The sequence below is a fragment of the Protopterus annectens genome, chromosome 3.part1 (assembly GCF_019279795.1).
Source record: "Protopterus annectens isolate FY-2018-M chromosome 3.part1, PAN1.0, whole genome shotgun sequence".
NCBI lineage: Eukaryota > Metazoa > Chordata > Ceratodontiformes > Protopteridae > Protopterus > Protopterus annectens.
In genome coordinates, this window is record NC_056732.1 from 1,834,060,397 (window position 1) to 1,834,077,254 (window position 16,858).

The 16,858-nt window shown below is 41.7% G+C and overlaps 1 protein-coding gene across 1 annotated transcript in view; it reads left to right on the forward strand.

Moving 5' to 3' along the window:
- LOC122798725 (zinc finger protein 260-like) overlaps positions 1-16,858 on the forward strand; it is a 104,207-nt gene that overhangs the window by 32,573 nt on the left and 54,776 nt on the right. Inside the window, exon 2 of the mRNA XM_044067824.1 lies at positions 5,938-6,064. Within this exon, the coding sequence (XP_043923759.1) occupies positions 5,938-6,064 (127 nt within the window). The remainder of the gene's footprint in view (positions 1-5,937; positions 6,065-16,858) is intronic.

A 16,858-nucleotide genomic window follows, 5' to 3' on the forward strand; every position in this document is an offset into this window, starting at 1 on the left:
GACCCAAGTAGATTGCAATCTCTCCTTTGACAATCACATTTCCAAAGTGGTTAGAAAGACATTCTATATAGCCCACCTTATCACGAAAGGGTTCACATCTAGATCAAGAGAGGTCATTGTGCCCCTCTACTCATCAGGCCCATAATTGAATACAATGCCCTATTTGGGATGTACCTTACCCGACACCTGCTACAACTAGAAGGACCCCAAAAGTACCTCACCAAGAGGATCAAGGGACTCAAACAGATGCCCTACACAGTTAGGCTAAAGAAACTCTAACTCTACTCAGTTGCTTACCACCTACTCAGAGGCAATCTGTGCCTGACGTATAAAGCCATGTCCAACCCAGAATTAATGGACATGCTCCATCTCAAGAAATCCAAATCCATCAGAACTACACGCTCCAGTGACTTAAACCTCAGCACAGAAATTAATAGAACATGTTGGAGGGACAGATTCATATCCCAGAGGCTCCCCTCACTTTGGAACAAAATCCCAATCCATGTCAGACAGAGCCCCGCAATGACCCTCTTCAAGAAGAATCTTGACGTTTGGATGGGAGATCATAAATTTACCCCTGGGATCTCTTCTGTGTCACTGCTAGACAGAGGCACAGTAAACTAACCTTAAATGGGCTATCTTCTGTGACCTACTATACAGAGGCACAGTCAACTAATCTAAGAAGGGTGTCGAAAGCCAAACACACTCTGGCTAGGCTTGTAAATGCCCTAGGGCAGATAGCCTAGTATCAACCTATGAACAACATCCTCTATCCTGGAAAGCCCCATACCTTAACTCTTCCTCTCAGGAAACAGCTACTCTCCTGAATAAACACTTTATCTCCTCCATCCAAAATCTGGTAACCTCTAAGCCAAACTCTACTTCGACACCCACCCCTCCAAGTCCCACTAACACAACTTTGTTTTTATTTGAGCCATTTCCCATTACTTACATCAAATCTCTACTACTCAAGCTAAAACCTTGCCCTCCTTCCACTGACAATCTATCTCCTTCATTCCTCAAACTTGCTGCTGACTTAATTGCCTATCCTATATCTATACTAATTAATCGATCTATTCTGGAATCAACTGTCCCCACCCTTTGGAAATCTTTCTTTACGATCCCTCTTCATAAAGGTGGAAACTCCACTGACCCCTCAAACTACTGACCCATTGCCATTCTGCCCCCCCTCTCCAAGATATTAGAAAAATGTATTCACTTGCAGCTTCTCAGTCACCTCCTCACGCATCACTTACTTACCCCTACCAAACATGGATTTCGTCCTCACCACAGCACCACCACTGCCCTCCTTTCCTTCACTCATACCATTGTAGAGGCTCTAGACAACAATAAACTCATTCCCTGTCTCTTCCTAGATCTCTCCAAAGCCTTCAGTAATGTCGCTCATCCTCTACTACTATCCAAACTCGCAAATCTCCACCTACTCCCCTCCGCACTTGCCTGGTTTAATAGTTACCTATCTGGCAGGGAACAATCTGGCAAATGGCTCCCATCCTCCTCACCTTCCCTTCTCATCTCCACTGGTGTTCCCCAAGGCTCCATCTTGGGACCCCTTTTGTTTAACATCTTCACCAATGATCTTTACACCTCATGCAAAAAATCCTCCCTTATTCAGTATGCCGACGACTCCACACATATCCATCTCAAATAACATTCCTGAACTACACTCCCTGACCCAACAAGCCCTACTATCCACTGAACAATGGCTCTCTCACAACCTACTGATCCTAAATCCCAAAAAGACCAAATGCCTCCTTTTCCTTCCCCGTTCTCTTTCCCATCACAAAACCTCCTTTTTTATTACATCTTCTAACAATACAACTGTCCAACCTGACACCCACACAAAACTCCTAGGGGTCAATATCGATGACGAACTAAAGTTCAACCTACACATACTCCAATGTATAAAAAAAAAACAAACCAGAAACTTGGTCTGCTATATCGGAACAAAAAATTCCTAACCCCTTTATCTAGACTTACCCTGGGCCAGGCACTCCTCCTCCCCTCCCTCTTATATGCTGCCCCAGTTCTTACCAATATCCAGGCCTCCACTCTAAACACACTCCAAAAGACTTACCATAAAATAGTCAGAGTCATTACTAACTCCCCATACAACTCACACCACTGCATTTCTTTAAACTCTCTTCAATGGCTTGAACTTCCCCAATTTCTGCTATCTTATCAGTTTCATATGCTACACTCTGTTCTTTATAAATCCTCCTTCTGTCCATCTCTGTCTTCCTTAGTCTCCATCTATATGCCATCCCGGACCCTCTGTACTTATAACCAACAATTACTTGATGTCTCCCACCCAAAAAGGTCAGTAGGCAAACTACTCTACAAACACTTCCTTGCCATGTTTGGAACAAGCTTCCCCTTGACTTGTGTTCAATCTCCCACACCTCACACTTTAAAAATGAACTAAAAGCTTATTTTCTCAATTCCAGGACCTGCCCTTGCCATGACCCCACCTAGTCTTCCTTCCCTTTATGTACCCTTAAAAGGTCCATACTTAGTAACTCATTACACCTCTCTCTCCAATGTGTCTACTGTGCATTTGCATAATTTTATACAAACAAAAAAATGTTATTGTTGACCTATTGAACTATATCAATGTAAAATTATGTTACCAAGCTTCTTTTTAATGCAACTTTATCTTTATGCATGTAACCTAACATATGTGAATCTTTTTGCTATAACTGCTATTATATCAATATTGTTGAAAATTGTACTACTGGAGCTTTTCTCCTCGGTTCTCTGCTGAAAATGGGCCACAAGCCCAGTTGGACAAACCCGGTTAACAAATGTCAATAAATAAATAAACACATATAAATATGGTTATACCTGTGTGTGCTGCATTATTTACATAATGATACTTTGTATCTAATCAACACATATAAATATGGTTATACCTGTGTATGCTGTCATCAATTACATAATGATACTTTGTATCTAATAAACACATATAAATATGATTATTCCTGTGTATTGCTGTCTTATTAACATAATAATGCTTTGTATCTAGTAAACACACATAAATATGGTTATACCTGTGTATGCTGTGTTATTTACATAATGATGCTTTGTATCTAGTAAACGCGTATAAATATGGTTATACCTGTGTGTGCTGTCTTATTTACATAATGATACTTTGTATCTAGTAAACACGTATAAATATGGTTATACCTGTGTATGCTGTCTTATTTACATAAAGATACTTTGCATCTAATAAACACATATAAATATGGTTATACCTGTGTACGCTGTCTTATTTACATAATGATACTTTGTATCTAATAAACACATATAAATATGGTTGTACAGTGGATATAAAAAGTGTACACACCCCTGTTAAAATGTCAGGCTTTTGTGATATAAAAAAAAAACGAGACCACAATAAATCATTTCAAAACTTTCCTCTCCTTTAATGTGGCTTATAACCTGTAGTACACAATTGACAAACAAACAAATCTTGTCAAGGGAAAATATATAAACAATAAAAAATATAAAATAAGTTGGTTGCATAAGTGTTCACACCCTTAAAATAATACTTTGTTGAAGAACATTTTGATTTAATTACAGCATTCAGTCTTCTTGGGTAGGAGTCTATCAGCATGGCACATCTTGACTTGGCAATATTGCCCACTCTTCCTTGCAGAAGCACTCCAGATATGTCAGATTGCGAGGGCATCTCTTGTGCACAGCCCTCTTCAGGTGACCCCACAGATTTTCTATTGGATTAAGGTCTGGGCTCTGGCTGGGCCATTCCAAAACTTTAATTTTCTTCTGGTGAAGCCATTCTTTTGTTGATTTGGATGTATGCTTGGGGTCATTGTCGTGTTCATAGGTTCATAGGTGTGTACTAGGCTAATGGCCATGGGGCCTTTACAAGCCTAGCCCATAGAAGTGCCCTGGCATTGTGCTGCCCGTCATTAGTTCCCAGTGCCTCTATCAAGTAGAGCCACTGGAGTGATCCCTGGGGTGAACGTAATTTCCCATAAGAGGGCTAGTGAGGTGCTCTGCTTAACATGTATGGGAAGTCTATTCCATAGCATGGGTAGTCTCTGGGTTATGAACCTGTCCCTCCAGCATGTTCTGTTGATTGTGGTAATGAGGTTGAGGTCTCTGGAGTGTGTGGTGTGGAGGGATTGGGATTTCTTTAGATGTAGCATTTCTAACAGAGCTTGGTCAGACATGGCTTTGTAAGTCAAGCAAAGATCACCTCTTAGTAGATGATATGAGACAGAGAATAGCTAGACTGTTTTGAGTCTGTCCGTGTAGGACATGTGTTTAAGGCCTAGTGTTGAAAGATGAAATTCCTCTTCATCTTCAGCTTTCTAGCAGACGCCTGAAGGTTTTGGGCCAAAAGTAACTGGTATTTGGAACTTTTCATAATTCCCTCCACCTTGACTAAAGTCCCAGTTCCAGCTGTAGAAAAGCAACCCCAAAGCATGATACTGCCACCACCACCATGCATCACTGGGGATGATGATGCTCTTTTGGTGATGCGAAGTGTTGTTTTTGCACCAAACATACCTTTTGGAATCGTGGCCAGAAAGTTCAACCTTGGTCTCATCAGGCCATAACACATTTTCCCACATGCTTTTGGGAGACGTGATGTATTGTTTTGCAGAAAAACATCCAGGCCTGGCTAAAATTTGCATCAGAAAAGGCTTCTGCTTTGCAACCCTACCCCGTAGTCCAGACATATGGAGAATACGGGAGATTGTTGTCACATATAGTACACAACCAGTACTTGCCAGAAATTCCTGCAGCTCCTTCAGTGGTGCTGTAGGTCTCTTTGCAGCCTCCCTGACTAGTTTTCATCTTGTCTTTTCATCAATTTTGGAGGGACGTCCAGTTCTTTGCAACGTCACTGTTGTCCCATATTTTCTCCACTTTTTGATGACTGTCTTCACTGTGTTCCATGGTATATCCAGTGCTGTGAAAATTTTTTTGTACCCTTCTCCTGGCTGATATTCAACAATGAGATTCCCTTTGATGCTTTGTAAGCTCTCTGCGAAGCATGGCTTTTGCTGTAGTGGGCAACTGAGTAAATGTCAGGAAAATCCTACTAGGACAGCTGAACTTTATTTGGGATTAATTAGAGTCTCTTTAATTGATGGCAGGTGTGTACCCAAGAAGACTGAATGTGTAATTAAAGCAAAAGGTGCTTCAACAAAGTATTAGTTTAAGGGTGTGCACACTTATGCAACCAGCTTATTGTATGTTTTTTATTTTTTTATATTTTTTGCCCTAACAGATTTGTTTGTTTTTCATTTGAATTGTACAGGTTATAGGTCACATTAAAGGTGGGAAAAGTTTTGAAATGATTTATTGCGGTCTCATTTTTTTTATATCACAAAAAGCTGGCATTTTAACGGGTGTGTATACTTTTTATATCCACTGTAGCTGTATATGCTGTCTTATTTACATAATGATACTTTGTATCTAATAAATACATATAAATATGGTTATAGCTGTGAGTGCTGTCTTATGTACATAATGATACTTTTTATCTAGTAAACACATATACATATGGTTATACCTGTGTGTACTGTGTTATTTACATAATGATACTTTTGTATCTAGTAAACGCACATAAATGTGGTTATACCTGTGTATTGCTGTTTTTGATGCACCATAATAGTGACAGTTTCTAAAAAAGCTATATTGTCTAATGTTGTTTTGGAGATTTTGCATGTGGAATCCCTCTGAGGCAGGCTGTTCCTTTTCGACATTCCCATTTAGCAAATATAATAAATGTAGAAGTAAGAATATAAATACAGGAGAAAAGATCTGGCACTACTGAAAATGGCAGTAGACGAATGTCATTTAAGTAGTAGATGTTATCAATGCCTACTTTAAAGTGTTTATACTTCCAGAACAAATTTTGTACCTGTTTTTTTTCCTCAGATTCCAGAAACTTTTGAAGATGTTGCTGTTGACTTCTCTATGGAAGAATGGAAGATGCTGACAAAATGGGACAAACTGCTTTACCAGGAGGTGATGGTGCAGAACTTTGATCACATGGTGTCTATAGGTAAGGATGGTGATCTTGGATCTAAACATTAAGATGATGATAAAGAACTGTGAGCACATGGTATATGTATGTAAAGAGTATGGTTCCAGGGCCACACAAGGACATGATGTTATACCAGACAAGGAAGTAGTGTTACTCTTTAATCTACTTACAAAAGTCTAGTTAAAAACCACCAGGTAGGTGAAGCAGATGTTTGGAATGTGTTTTCACCTGTAGTCAACTGAAACAGAGGTCTGTGGAGTGGTAGGGCATTCTGATTTGTAAGGGAGTGATCAGAGTGATGGATTTTATCATATTGCTTTGAGGTGGGTAGTAGGATTTGTGTCAAAACTTTAAAATGAACATGTTTTTTAGGAATGTCATTCTGTCTTTAAGAGGGAGGCAATTTTGCTTTGTGTGTTTTAATACAATAATGATAATTCAGTTGGTTGAGATGGCTAAATCTTTTTTTTCACTCTTCTGTGAAACAGAGGCACTGTGTGATAAACGAAAGGTATAAATTGGAATGTTGTTTTCCAGTCTGTGGAAAAGAACACATAGTAAATTGGAGGATATATGTGCAATTTTAAGATGTTACAGTAACTTTCAAGATTCTGGTTCATTTTGAGATTGAAAGGTTAAGAAGTCACCAATCAGAATGCCAAGGTGTTGTTGTTCATGTACAGCGGGAAGTAGAATGCCATTGGGATCTACAATAGAGAAGTGATTGCGGGGGGTCATTTATTTATTTTTGTGGAGGAAGCCAACATAATGTTGTATTTTTTTTACATTAATTTCTAATTTATTTTCTGACAACCAGTTGTGCTGTGAGGAGAAGTCAGAGTGAGTGATATTTCTAGTAATGAGGCACATTGTTGTGATGAAGGGAGAACAGTATCATTAGTATATAGTAATAAACTGGTGTGTAGAAGGTCATGGAGAGGTCAGAGTGAGTGATATTTGTAGTAATGAGGCACATTGTTATGATGAAGGGAGAACAGTATCATTAGTATATAGTAATAAACTGGTGTATAGAAGGTCATGGAGAAGTTAATTAATGAACAGGAAAGGTCCTTGCATAGAGCCGCGGGGCACTCCTTTGCAGAGAATACCAGAACCTGACTAATGTGGTCCAGACGTAACAATGAATGTTCTGTTTGGAAGGTAGTTTTGAAACCAACAGCATATATTTCTTTAGAATCTACAGGAAACCAGTTTTAAGTGGTCTGTGATCTACCGTATTACATGCCTTTTTTGGATAAGACGATGCTCTTGTTTGGATATCTTGTTCCATGTTTTAAAAAATATTATCAATAAGGAAGTTAAGGGAGTAATGGTGCTGTGTTAAGATCTGAATCAGTGTTGTCCTCATTAAATTGACATGAGTTTATGCGTGATCAGTTTGTTGGTAGACAAGCTTTCCATATATTTTAGATGTTCACTATATTGATCACTGCTGCAGTAGCCTTAACTGTGTGGGTTATATCCTACCAAGGATGCAATAGCTGGCCAGCTTCCAAAGCTTCAGGGCACCTTCCACACACCCAAACTGCCAAGCAGCTCAAGCTGAGCTGACTAAAAGACAAGTTTATGCCCAAAGCCCTGCAGAGCTTTACTGCCAACAAAGAGTACACTCCTCTGAGGCTTTGAGGATCGACAGTCAGCTTGTGCTTTCTTTAGCTACATAGATAGGAAAAACTTCCACTGTTTTATTTTTACTGCTGTTTTATTACTTGCCTCTTCAGGAAAGTTATTTTAAAGCTAGGAGTGTCGTGTTTTATTGGATTGTCTCAAGACTGTAATGTACTTTTAAGTAGAACACTCATTTCTGTAGTTTAAAATTAGTGTTATCTAACTGATAGACACAATTTCTCCATAGAAAATATTTTATTTTAACATTGCGGGGCTGCCATAGTGTTTGAAAGTGATTTTTACTGTGTTTTTTTCTGTAACCCCCTCCCCCCCCCAAATAACTTTTGTGGACCGTTAGTTTTACTGGCATTGTTGCTTATTTTCCCCAGAATAGAGACACCATTTTCGTCTTAACTGTGGAACAGATTGTCAAGTCTCACAGTTGGTCCTTAAATTATTTAGTAAATCAAAATCCTATCATCATCTCTAACCCCCTTTTCCCACCTTTTTTACATGGGATTGGGGGTGCCATGTCTATCACCTTCTCTCTCTCTCAGTTCAGTACTGCTCTCTTACCTTCTTTGACAGTCATGCCTGACTGTCGCAAGTCTTTTGTCACACAATCCATTTTTCTGTTTGCTAGATGCCCTCATTTCCTCTTGCCTTTTTTCTTTTTTGTCCCAAATCTTCTTCACCAGGTTGTATTATTTCCTGCAAATGTGCCTGAACCACTGTAATCTGTCCTCTGTGACCTTCTCTGCAATTTGACCAGCTTGGGCTTCTGCTGTGATGTTTTTATTTCTTCATCTGTCCCACAGTGTGCATCCCACCACCCATCACTAGCTTCACCTCTAGCTTCCTCAACTGCTCTGCCTTCACTGCTCAGATTTCTGTAACATATGGTTGTACTGGTTGCACCACTGTTTTGTACACCTTTCTTTTCAGCTTATTTGATATTCCTCTATTATACACTACCGCCAACACTCTGATCCAGTTGGCTACAACTCCTCTGATTCTAGCTTTGACTTTGTCATTCAGACTCCCCTTCTCTTCAACCACCCCTGTCAGGTGCTTGAAACTGTTAACCTGTACCGAAATTGTCCCTTCCATCTCAGTTCTTAACGTCTTCTGATTTCCCCCATTTGTTGCCATTACAACTCTACTGTCTGTACTGAGTTTCATCCCATGTGCCTTAGTTTGGAATTCCATTCCCCTATCCTTTGCTGAAGCTCTTGTTCGGAGTCTGCCTGTAATACCACATTGTTTGCATACAGCTAGTTTGTTGATCTGTCCTGTGCTACCTACTTGCTAATGTAGTCCATCACCAGTATGAAGAGCAATGGACTACATTAGCAAGAAGGTAGCAGAGGACAGATTTGCTACCTGCTTGCTGTTGTCATCCATCACCAGTATAAAGAGCAGTGGACTCAGAACTGATGAACACCCATTCCCACTGGGAACCCCCATTGTGAGCCTGAACTCTGTTCATACTTGTGTCATTGGTTCCTTGTTCATAGCCTGCACTAATTCTATCAATGTTTCTGGGACTTCAAACTATTGCAGGACTGCCCAAATTAGCTTTCTTGGGACCTTGTCATATACTTTCTCTGAGTCTAGGAATGCCCAGTTTGACTCTTTTCACATATCTAGTTTTTTCTCGGGTATCTGTCTCACTGCAAACATCATGTCAATTATAGGTTCATAGGAAGTAACTAGGCTGTTGATCCAAGGGTCATTTGTAGCCTAGCCGTATGTGCCCCCAAAATTGCCTATCCTTAAGATCTATCTTAGCAATGACTGCCCATATCTAACAGGGTCATAGGTGAAATCCCCAGCAGAATTTTATGGATTCCCATCCAGTTGTCCTGGCTATGCTTGAATAGGGTCATAGAGGGTCTCTGTTTGATGTGAATTGGTAGCCTGTTCCAGAGGAGTAGCTACTTCTGGGAGATGTATCTGTCTCACCAGCAGGTCCTATTTATGTCGAAAGCCATGTTAATGTCCTTAGAGTGAGTGACTCTTATCAAATTTGACTTGTAGATGTGCTGGATTTCCATTAGGTTTGGATCAGAGATTGCTCTGTAAGCCTGACACAGGTCACCTGTAAGTAATCTGTATGCTGCTGAATACAGTGATTGTATCTTAAGTCTGTTAGTTTATGACATGTGCTAGAGGCCCTAAATGTTTTTGGTTAGAAATCTCTGAGGTCTCTCAAGTTGCTGCAGGTGCCTGGTAAGGAACACACCAAAGGAAGCATTGTACTCTATTATTGACCTGATGATGGATGAGTACAGGGGAGTTATAATCTCTTTCACTCTTGAGGAAATGCCTTTGCTTATGAGGCCTGCAATGTAGAAGGCCTTTCTTACCACAGTAGACATGTGGTGGTCAAAATTATGGCCAGAGTCCACCTGTGTTCCCAAATCTCTTGCAACTGAGTTGGCAGTTAGACTACTATTATTTATATGATAGTCTGCATGGGTATCGTTTTTTTTTCCAGATGGGATCATAATGCATTTTTTTGCATTGAGTTTGAGTCCATGGCTTTGGCACCAGTCATTAGTCTGCGTGAGCCCTTCTTGGAGTATATTGACATCATTAGGGGATTTGATGATTGCACCTAGTTTGCAGTTGTCAGCAAACTTAAGTCAGCCACAGTCCCTCTGCTTTGGCCTGGAGTTCTGAGAAATGTATTCCAAACTGTTAGAGTGTATTTAACAGTAAATTAAAGATTGAAATTAATTTTGCTGTAAATATGCTGAAAGATAAAGCATAAAGTAAAAAGTTTGCTTTAATGTAGGAATATAGCTTAGCAATGTAAAATGTCATTTTTATTGTGTGACATAGCTATAGCTCTGGCTGAAGTAAGTGAAAAACAAGGAACGTTTGTTAATGGACACAAGACATTTTTTGAAAGACATGTTTTTTTTTAATATCAGCAGCAGTACAGTTTGAAGTAGTAAAATCACACCAAACAGTAAAAACTCTTATAGACAATTAAAAAATAAAATCACAAATGGTATTAGTCAAGCAGTCTTTGTAAAATTAATGGCAGGACAGTTAAAAAATCTGTAAACTAATTGTAAAATAATATATATTTATGTAGTATACATGCATAGTTATGCAAATCACAAATACTTATTATAATTATATGTGTTTTACAACTGCATTCTACTATCAAGCTGCAAGTGTATTAACAGATGATTAAAAAATGCTAAAAGGGTTAACTATGGTCTACAGAGTCTAAAATGTGAAGTCAGACCTTCCCAGGCTAAATGAGTAGTTGGAAAATGTTGGGCAGATAAGGTAATTGTAATAAAATGTCACAATTGTGCATGCATGTCACTGATGATCTGTTTGCAGGTAAATGTTAAAAGTAAAAAAAACTCACTTACATCAAGTACAGCCAGCAAATGGGCCATAGTATACATAAAGTTCAAATAAATTATGCAGGAGGGAATACATACCTAAAGGCAACAACAAATATATTCTGTCATTGAAAATGGCCAAAGAATTATCAAATCAGACAAAGGTCCACAGTTTGTTAGTAACCTAATAAAACAAATATATAACCTAATTGTTGGGCTGGTATACATTCTATTTCCAATTTTACACTGACTGTATAAGCAGTACTGCAGAAGGGTCTAAGATAAAGCTACAGAAAAAAATAACATCTAATTTCCTCTTCACAATGCTCTTTTAGGGGGAGGGGAAAACAAGTATTAGTGCATTAGAAACACTGGTAAACAGATTAAACTTGACAGGCCAAGATATTTTACAAGTTGCTAATAGCTATCATGCTAGATGTTGTTCTATTGTTTAGTATTAAATTGTATTTACAACCTGTTAAACTGTAAAGCTGTACCAGAGAGAGACTAAAAATATGTAAAAAAAATGAGTAATACTGGTCACCATCTTTTAATATGTTTTTGACAAGACAATGTTGGTATGCAAAAAGCATCAATGTTTCTAAATGCTGGGTATGTAGTTTAATAGCATGCCTTTGATGCCAATTCCACTAAATATTTCTAAAAAGATGTAAAGATTTTGCTTGATGTTAATGTTACTAAATTTGTAAATTAGACTAAATGTACATTGCAGTCTTTTTATGTACAAATGCAAAATAATTCAGTGTAAATAAAATTAATATCTAATAAATATGTTTAAAAAATGGGTCCAGGATACCTACTAGATTAGAATGCATGGGTAGCAAACAGTCTGTGTAGATACATACTGTACAGGACACATTGTTATGTAACAAGTTCAAAAGTATTTGTCAAGCTGTAATTTTATCACAAGTTGTAATTTTATCACTAGTTGCAATTTTATCACTGGTTTTTGGACCACAATTTCATTCATACCACTATTGGTTACCCCATTTAGAGAAAAATTATATTAACATATATTGTGCTCATACAGCTAATGGACTAATATGTAAACAGCATTCTTGTGTATAAACCATGTTTTTTTATTTAAATCCTCAAGTATTAAAAGCCCAGTTCAGTACTTTAAAATTAAAATTAACCACACTCAAGAAATGAACGAAGAGAAGAAATTTTAACTAAGAAATGAACTTCGTGACAATAACAGCATTCAAAGAATAGTAAATCACACCAACAACTCTTGTAGTACTTTAGCGCTTTCGTCTTATTATTATCAAGACTTCTTCAGAAAGACCTGTTTCATAACCTTCATAACTGTTCTCTAAGCCATTCAGGACATTCAGACTCCACACAGAAGGCACTCCAGCTGAGAATCGAACAAGAGAACCTCTTGCTGTGAGGTGACAATGTTAACTGCTGCACCAGTGCTCCGCCCAAACTGATTGTTGATTATTACTGTAAGGAAACCAAGAACTAAGCAGCTGAGAACAGGCGGGAAGCAAACAGACTAACTTTCCTTTTTATCCACTGAAGAATTTAGCTGTTGTAAGTACATGAAACAAGATTTATGTAGTAAAAAGTTAATTTTATGGAAGAGTGTCACTAAAACATTTAATTGTAGGGTACCCAGACTAGCCCAGAAAAGCCATGTCTAATCAAATGAGAAGGTCTGTGGACAAGAGTATAGACTATGCTATTAACAGGAGTAGGGAATGACAGAATACAGTTGTGGGGTGGGTGAAGCTGGCACTGCCCAGCACAAACTAAAGGCACGTATTGAGTAAGGTGGCAGCTGTGAAGGTCCGAGCAGTGAAAGGCAGCTGTGGGCTGCTAGGAGGGGTAGGTAGTAATCAAGGGATTCTTTGTGGCCGTTTGTATAACTACATGCAACTACAGACAGCTGAGGACACAGATAGCAGCTGACCAAAGAATGTCCGGCAACAGGTGGAGATAAAAACGCAGATATCAATGAAGTCACCTGTGTCAGAGGAATGAATGGTGCAACCTACCTGTGAACAGCACAGTGACGTGCAAACATGGGGAGTTTTAAAATAACACCAAAAACTGCTGAAAAACTCAAAGAAACACAATGTCCAATAGCAAATTACACTCCCTTAAAGGTTCTAAAGCAGACAGCAGCACATAAGCGGCCCAGTTCTCACAGTCAGCGGCACAGAAACGTCCCAGTTCTCACAGTCAGCAGCACAGAAACAGGCGGATGTTATGTGATCCTATCTCGCCTACATTCTGAATGATGGGTTCGGAGCCGATCCCTCGGCTCCAACTCGGCACGCTTATGCCAAAGAGCGAAGTCTCTTACTGGCTGAGCTTACCATATCCCAAGATGCACCACTACCAGTCCCCCAGATCTCGTTTGCCGCTAACAAGTGAAGACGTGGTCTCGAGCTGGCTGAGTTAAGTAGTGATTATTTCACTAGTTTTTCTGTCAGGATTTTCTTCATTCTCTATAAAAAGCTGTTTTAACAGCTATTCTTGTGTTTTGAGTGTGTTTGACAAAATTCACTTGGTGAATTCTTGTGTTGTGAGTGTGGACTAGGAGTACCTCTTGTCTGGAAAGGCCTTTCCGGTCTTTTTATTTGTAGGTGACTTGGTTCTGTTTCAAATCATTTATATTTCTCTTCTTTAAAGAAGAACTAACTGAGAGAAATTATTACATTTACAGAGTTTGTGCTGTGTTTTGACTAACTCAGAGTATTGCGAGTGATAACTGTAAGCCTATTCTAGGTGTGTCACCAGTGTTCTTTACAGTTACTTTCTGAAAATTTCTATAATGTCTCAGAATCCTAGGCCTTCGGGCTTCAAGAAATGTGTAAAATGTAGCTTCAAAATGTCCATCACGGACGATCACTCGCTCTGTGTGTATTGCTTAGGGGCAAAACATTTACAGGAATCATGTAGTGTATGTCACGCTTTTTCCTCAAGGGTCCTCCAGGAGAGGAAAAATAAATTAATTCTTAAGGGATTAATTAAACCTTCTTTCAAGAAGCTTTGGCATCCTCTCCTTCTCCGCCAAAAGAAAAGGGCCGGCTCCGACCAGTCCGTCGGATCCGATCGCCAAGAAACAAAGGCAGGCCTCTCCTTCGCTCCAAGGACTTGGAGCCGAGGTCGAACGGTCTGCCTCGATGCCACCAGTGTCGACTCCTCTGGCTTCGGAGCCGATGACTGGGACATCGAGGCGGGTCACCGTCGGCTCCACTGCTCTTGGAGCCGACAAGGGTCCCGCTCAGACACTTCCTCCTCGGCGCCGAGTCCACCTCGCACCGATGGAATCTGGTGTGTGTATTCCTCGGCGCCGATACTCATCGAGTCGCCGAGCCGGTCCCCTAGCCCTTTGGGGCCGTTGGAGAGGCCGCCTCGACCCGTTCTGTTTCCTCTCGGTTCGAGGATGTCAGATTCTGATATAGACAGGGTGCTCCAAAGACTGTTCCAGTCCCCAGTCCTCCAAAAATTTGTTTCGGTTCCGACCCAGTTGGCTTCGGAGCCGATGACCTTGGCCCACCCCATTGCCATTCCTCCTCCGACTGCTTCGGCTCCGTCGGAGCAGGTGCTGTTGGAGCCGATGGAGATCTCAGGGTCGGCTCCGACCCTTACTCCAACCCGGCCTTCGGGTCCGAGTTTGGTACGCTGGACGCCTTCGCTGGACCCGGGGTGATGTTTGGGACCTATGCTGGTTCCGAGCCTCCCCTCGGTGCTTCGGCGGGTCTTCCGTCGACTATCACGGCTCGGGACCGGACACTCCCAGGATTCTGGGGGTCCGCTTTCAGAGCCATGAGGAGTGCCTTGGCCAAGTCCTCTTCGGCCATCTCCCCGGCTTTACCGGCACCTTCCCTAGGCGTGGAGACTGGGTCTTTGGCAGTTCCCCTGTCCGTAGTCAGCGGAGCCCCGGGCCTGAGGTTACCCCAGTGGGGTTCCCTCCTCCTGAGGGTTCTTCTGAGCTGTCTTCGAGGAACCCCAAGGAAGAGATCGTGCAAGAGGAAGCACGTGGACTCCCCGAGTCTATTACTTCAGACACTGATCGGGATGATGCAGAGGGGGCCCCTAAGTCGTCCTCGGATGATGTATCCTTTGCAGACATCTTAGAGATCCTCAAACAACGAGGCGGCTGGATATCCAAACCCCTCTACTGACGAGTCAGTGCTCCTCAAGGCCTTTGGGGCTCAGCCCTCCGCCTCCTGGGTGTCTCCGTCCTTCGACGAGCTTCTGGATTTAGTTTGTCAAGGGCGGGAACACCCAGATACCGTGGAACCAGTTCCTTCTCGTCCAAATAAATTTTTGTCTGCTCCCCCCGAGAAGGAGTTCCTTACTAAAGGCGTGGCTGTAGATGCCATGGTGGTGGCATCTGCTACACAACAGGACGTGGCAGAGGCTTCAACGTCCGTCCATCCTCCTAATAAGGAGTCTAGGAGTATGGACAGGTACGGAAGCGCACCCTGACTTCAGCGGCCTTTACGTTAAGGTCTCTGAATTATTTGGCACATTTTACCAGGCTTCAGAGGGATCTGGTCAAGGAGTTGTCAGATTCCCTCTCGGTAACCTACCTGAGCAGCTGGCCCAGTCGGTTAGCTCTCAGTTGGCTATCCTTACGCCAATTTCTAACTCGTCCATGAGGCTCATCTCCTATGCGGCCGAAGGCGGGTAGAGCGGCAGGCACAGGCGTGGCTCACGGAGACAAGCCTGGCTCGCTTGTGTCAGTTCATGGAGGCCTTCAAGTCTTCCTTCACGACGCTCCCTTTGATGGGTCCTCCTTGTTTGGACCCAAGGTTAAAGACACCATAACCCGCTGTGAGCAAGAGGGAAAAACTTTATCTGCCGTAGGTGCCCGTTATTCCACTCCCTTCGGCCTTACCCCAAGGCTAAAGGAGGGGAAAATGTGGTTCCATAAATCTCGAAAGTTTTTCTCTCAACAGCAGGAAGATTCCCTTCCAGAGGCAGAGGACGGGAAATTTTTCAGGGAGACGCCGTCCCAGAGGCGGCAGAGGGCCCCGCAATTCTGGAGACCATGAGTCCTTTCGTGGCTCTTCAGCCTCCCACACGCCATGAGGGATTGCCCGGCTGTGCTGCTCGAGCCAGTCGGGTGTCGCTTTGCCAAGCACCTAAAAGCCTGGGAGTCTATCACTCAGGACAGATGGGTGCTTCGATCATTGCCGGAGGTTACACCATCCCATTCACATACTCCCCACCGGTCCAAAAGAATCCCAGACCCACCACCCAGTCAAAGGAAATGGCAGCAGAAGCTTTAAAGCTGCTAGAAAAGGAGTCATCCAACGGTCCCCACAGACCAGATCGGATCAGGAAATTACTCCAGGTTCTTTTTAGTGCCAAAAAAGACAGGGGACCTGAGACCAATATTGGATCTCAGCAGACTGAACCAATCCGTCACGAAATCCAAATTCCGAATGGTCACGTTGCAATCCATTCTACCACTGTTGGAGAAGGATGTTTGGATGTGCTCCTTAGACCTCAAGGACGCCTATTATCACATACCGATACATCAAGCGTCCAGGAGGTATCTGCGCTTCAGCCTGGGAGTCGGTCATTACCAATTTTGCACTGTGCCCTTTGGCCTCACCACAGCCCCCAGGGTGTTCACCAAGTGTTTGGCAGTAGTGACGGCTCACCTGAGAAGTCTTGGATTCCAAGTGTTTCCCTATCTGGACGACTGGCTCCTGACTGCAACCACCAGGCATCTACTAATGGACAACCTCAAAGCCACCATCTCCCTGGGTGTTACCCTGGGGATTACATTCAATTGGTCAAAGTCTGTCTTGCTGCCCTCTCA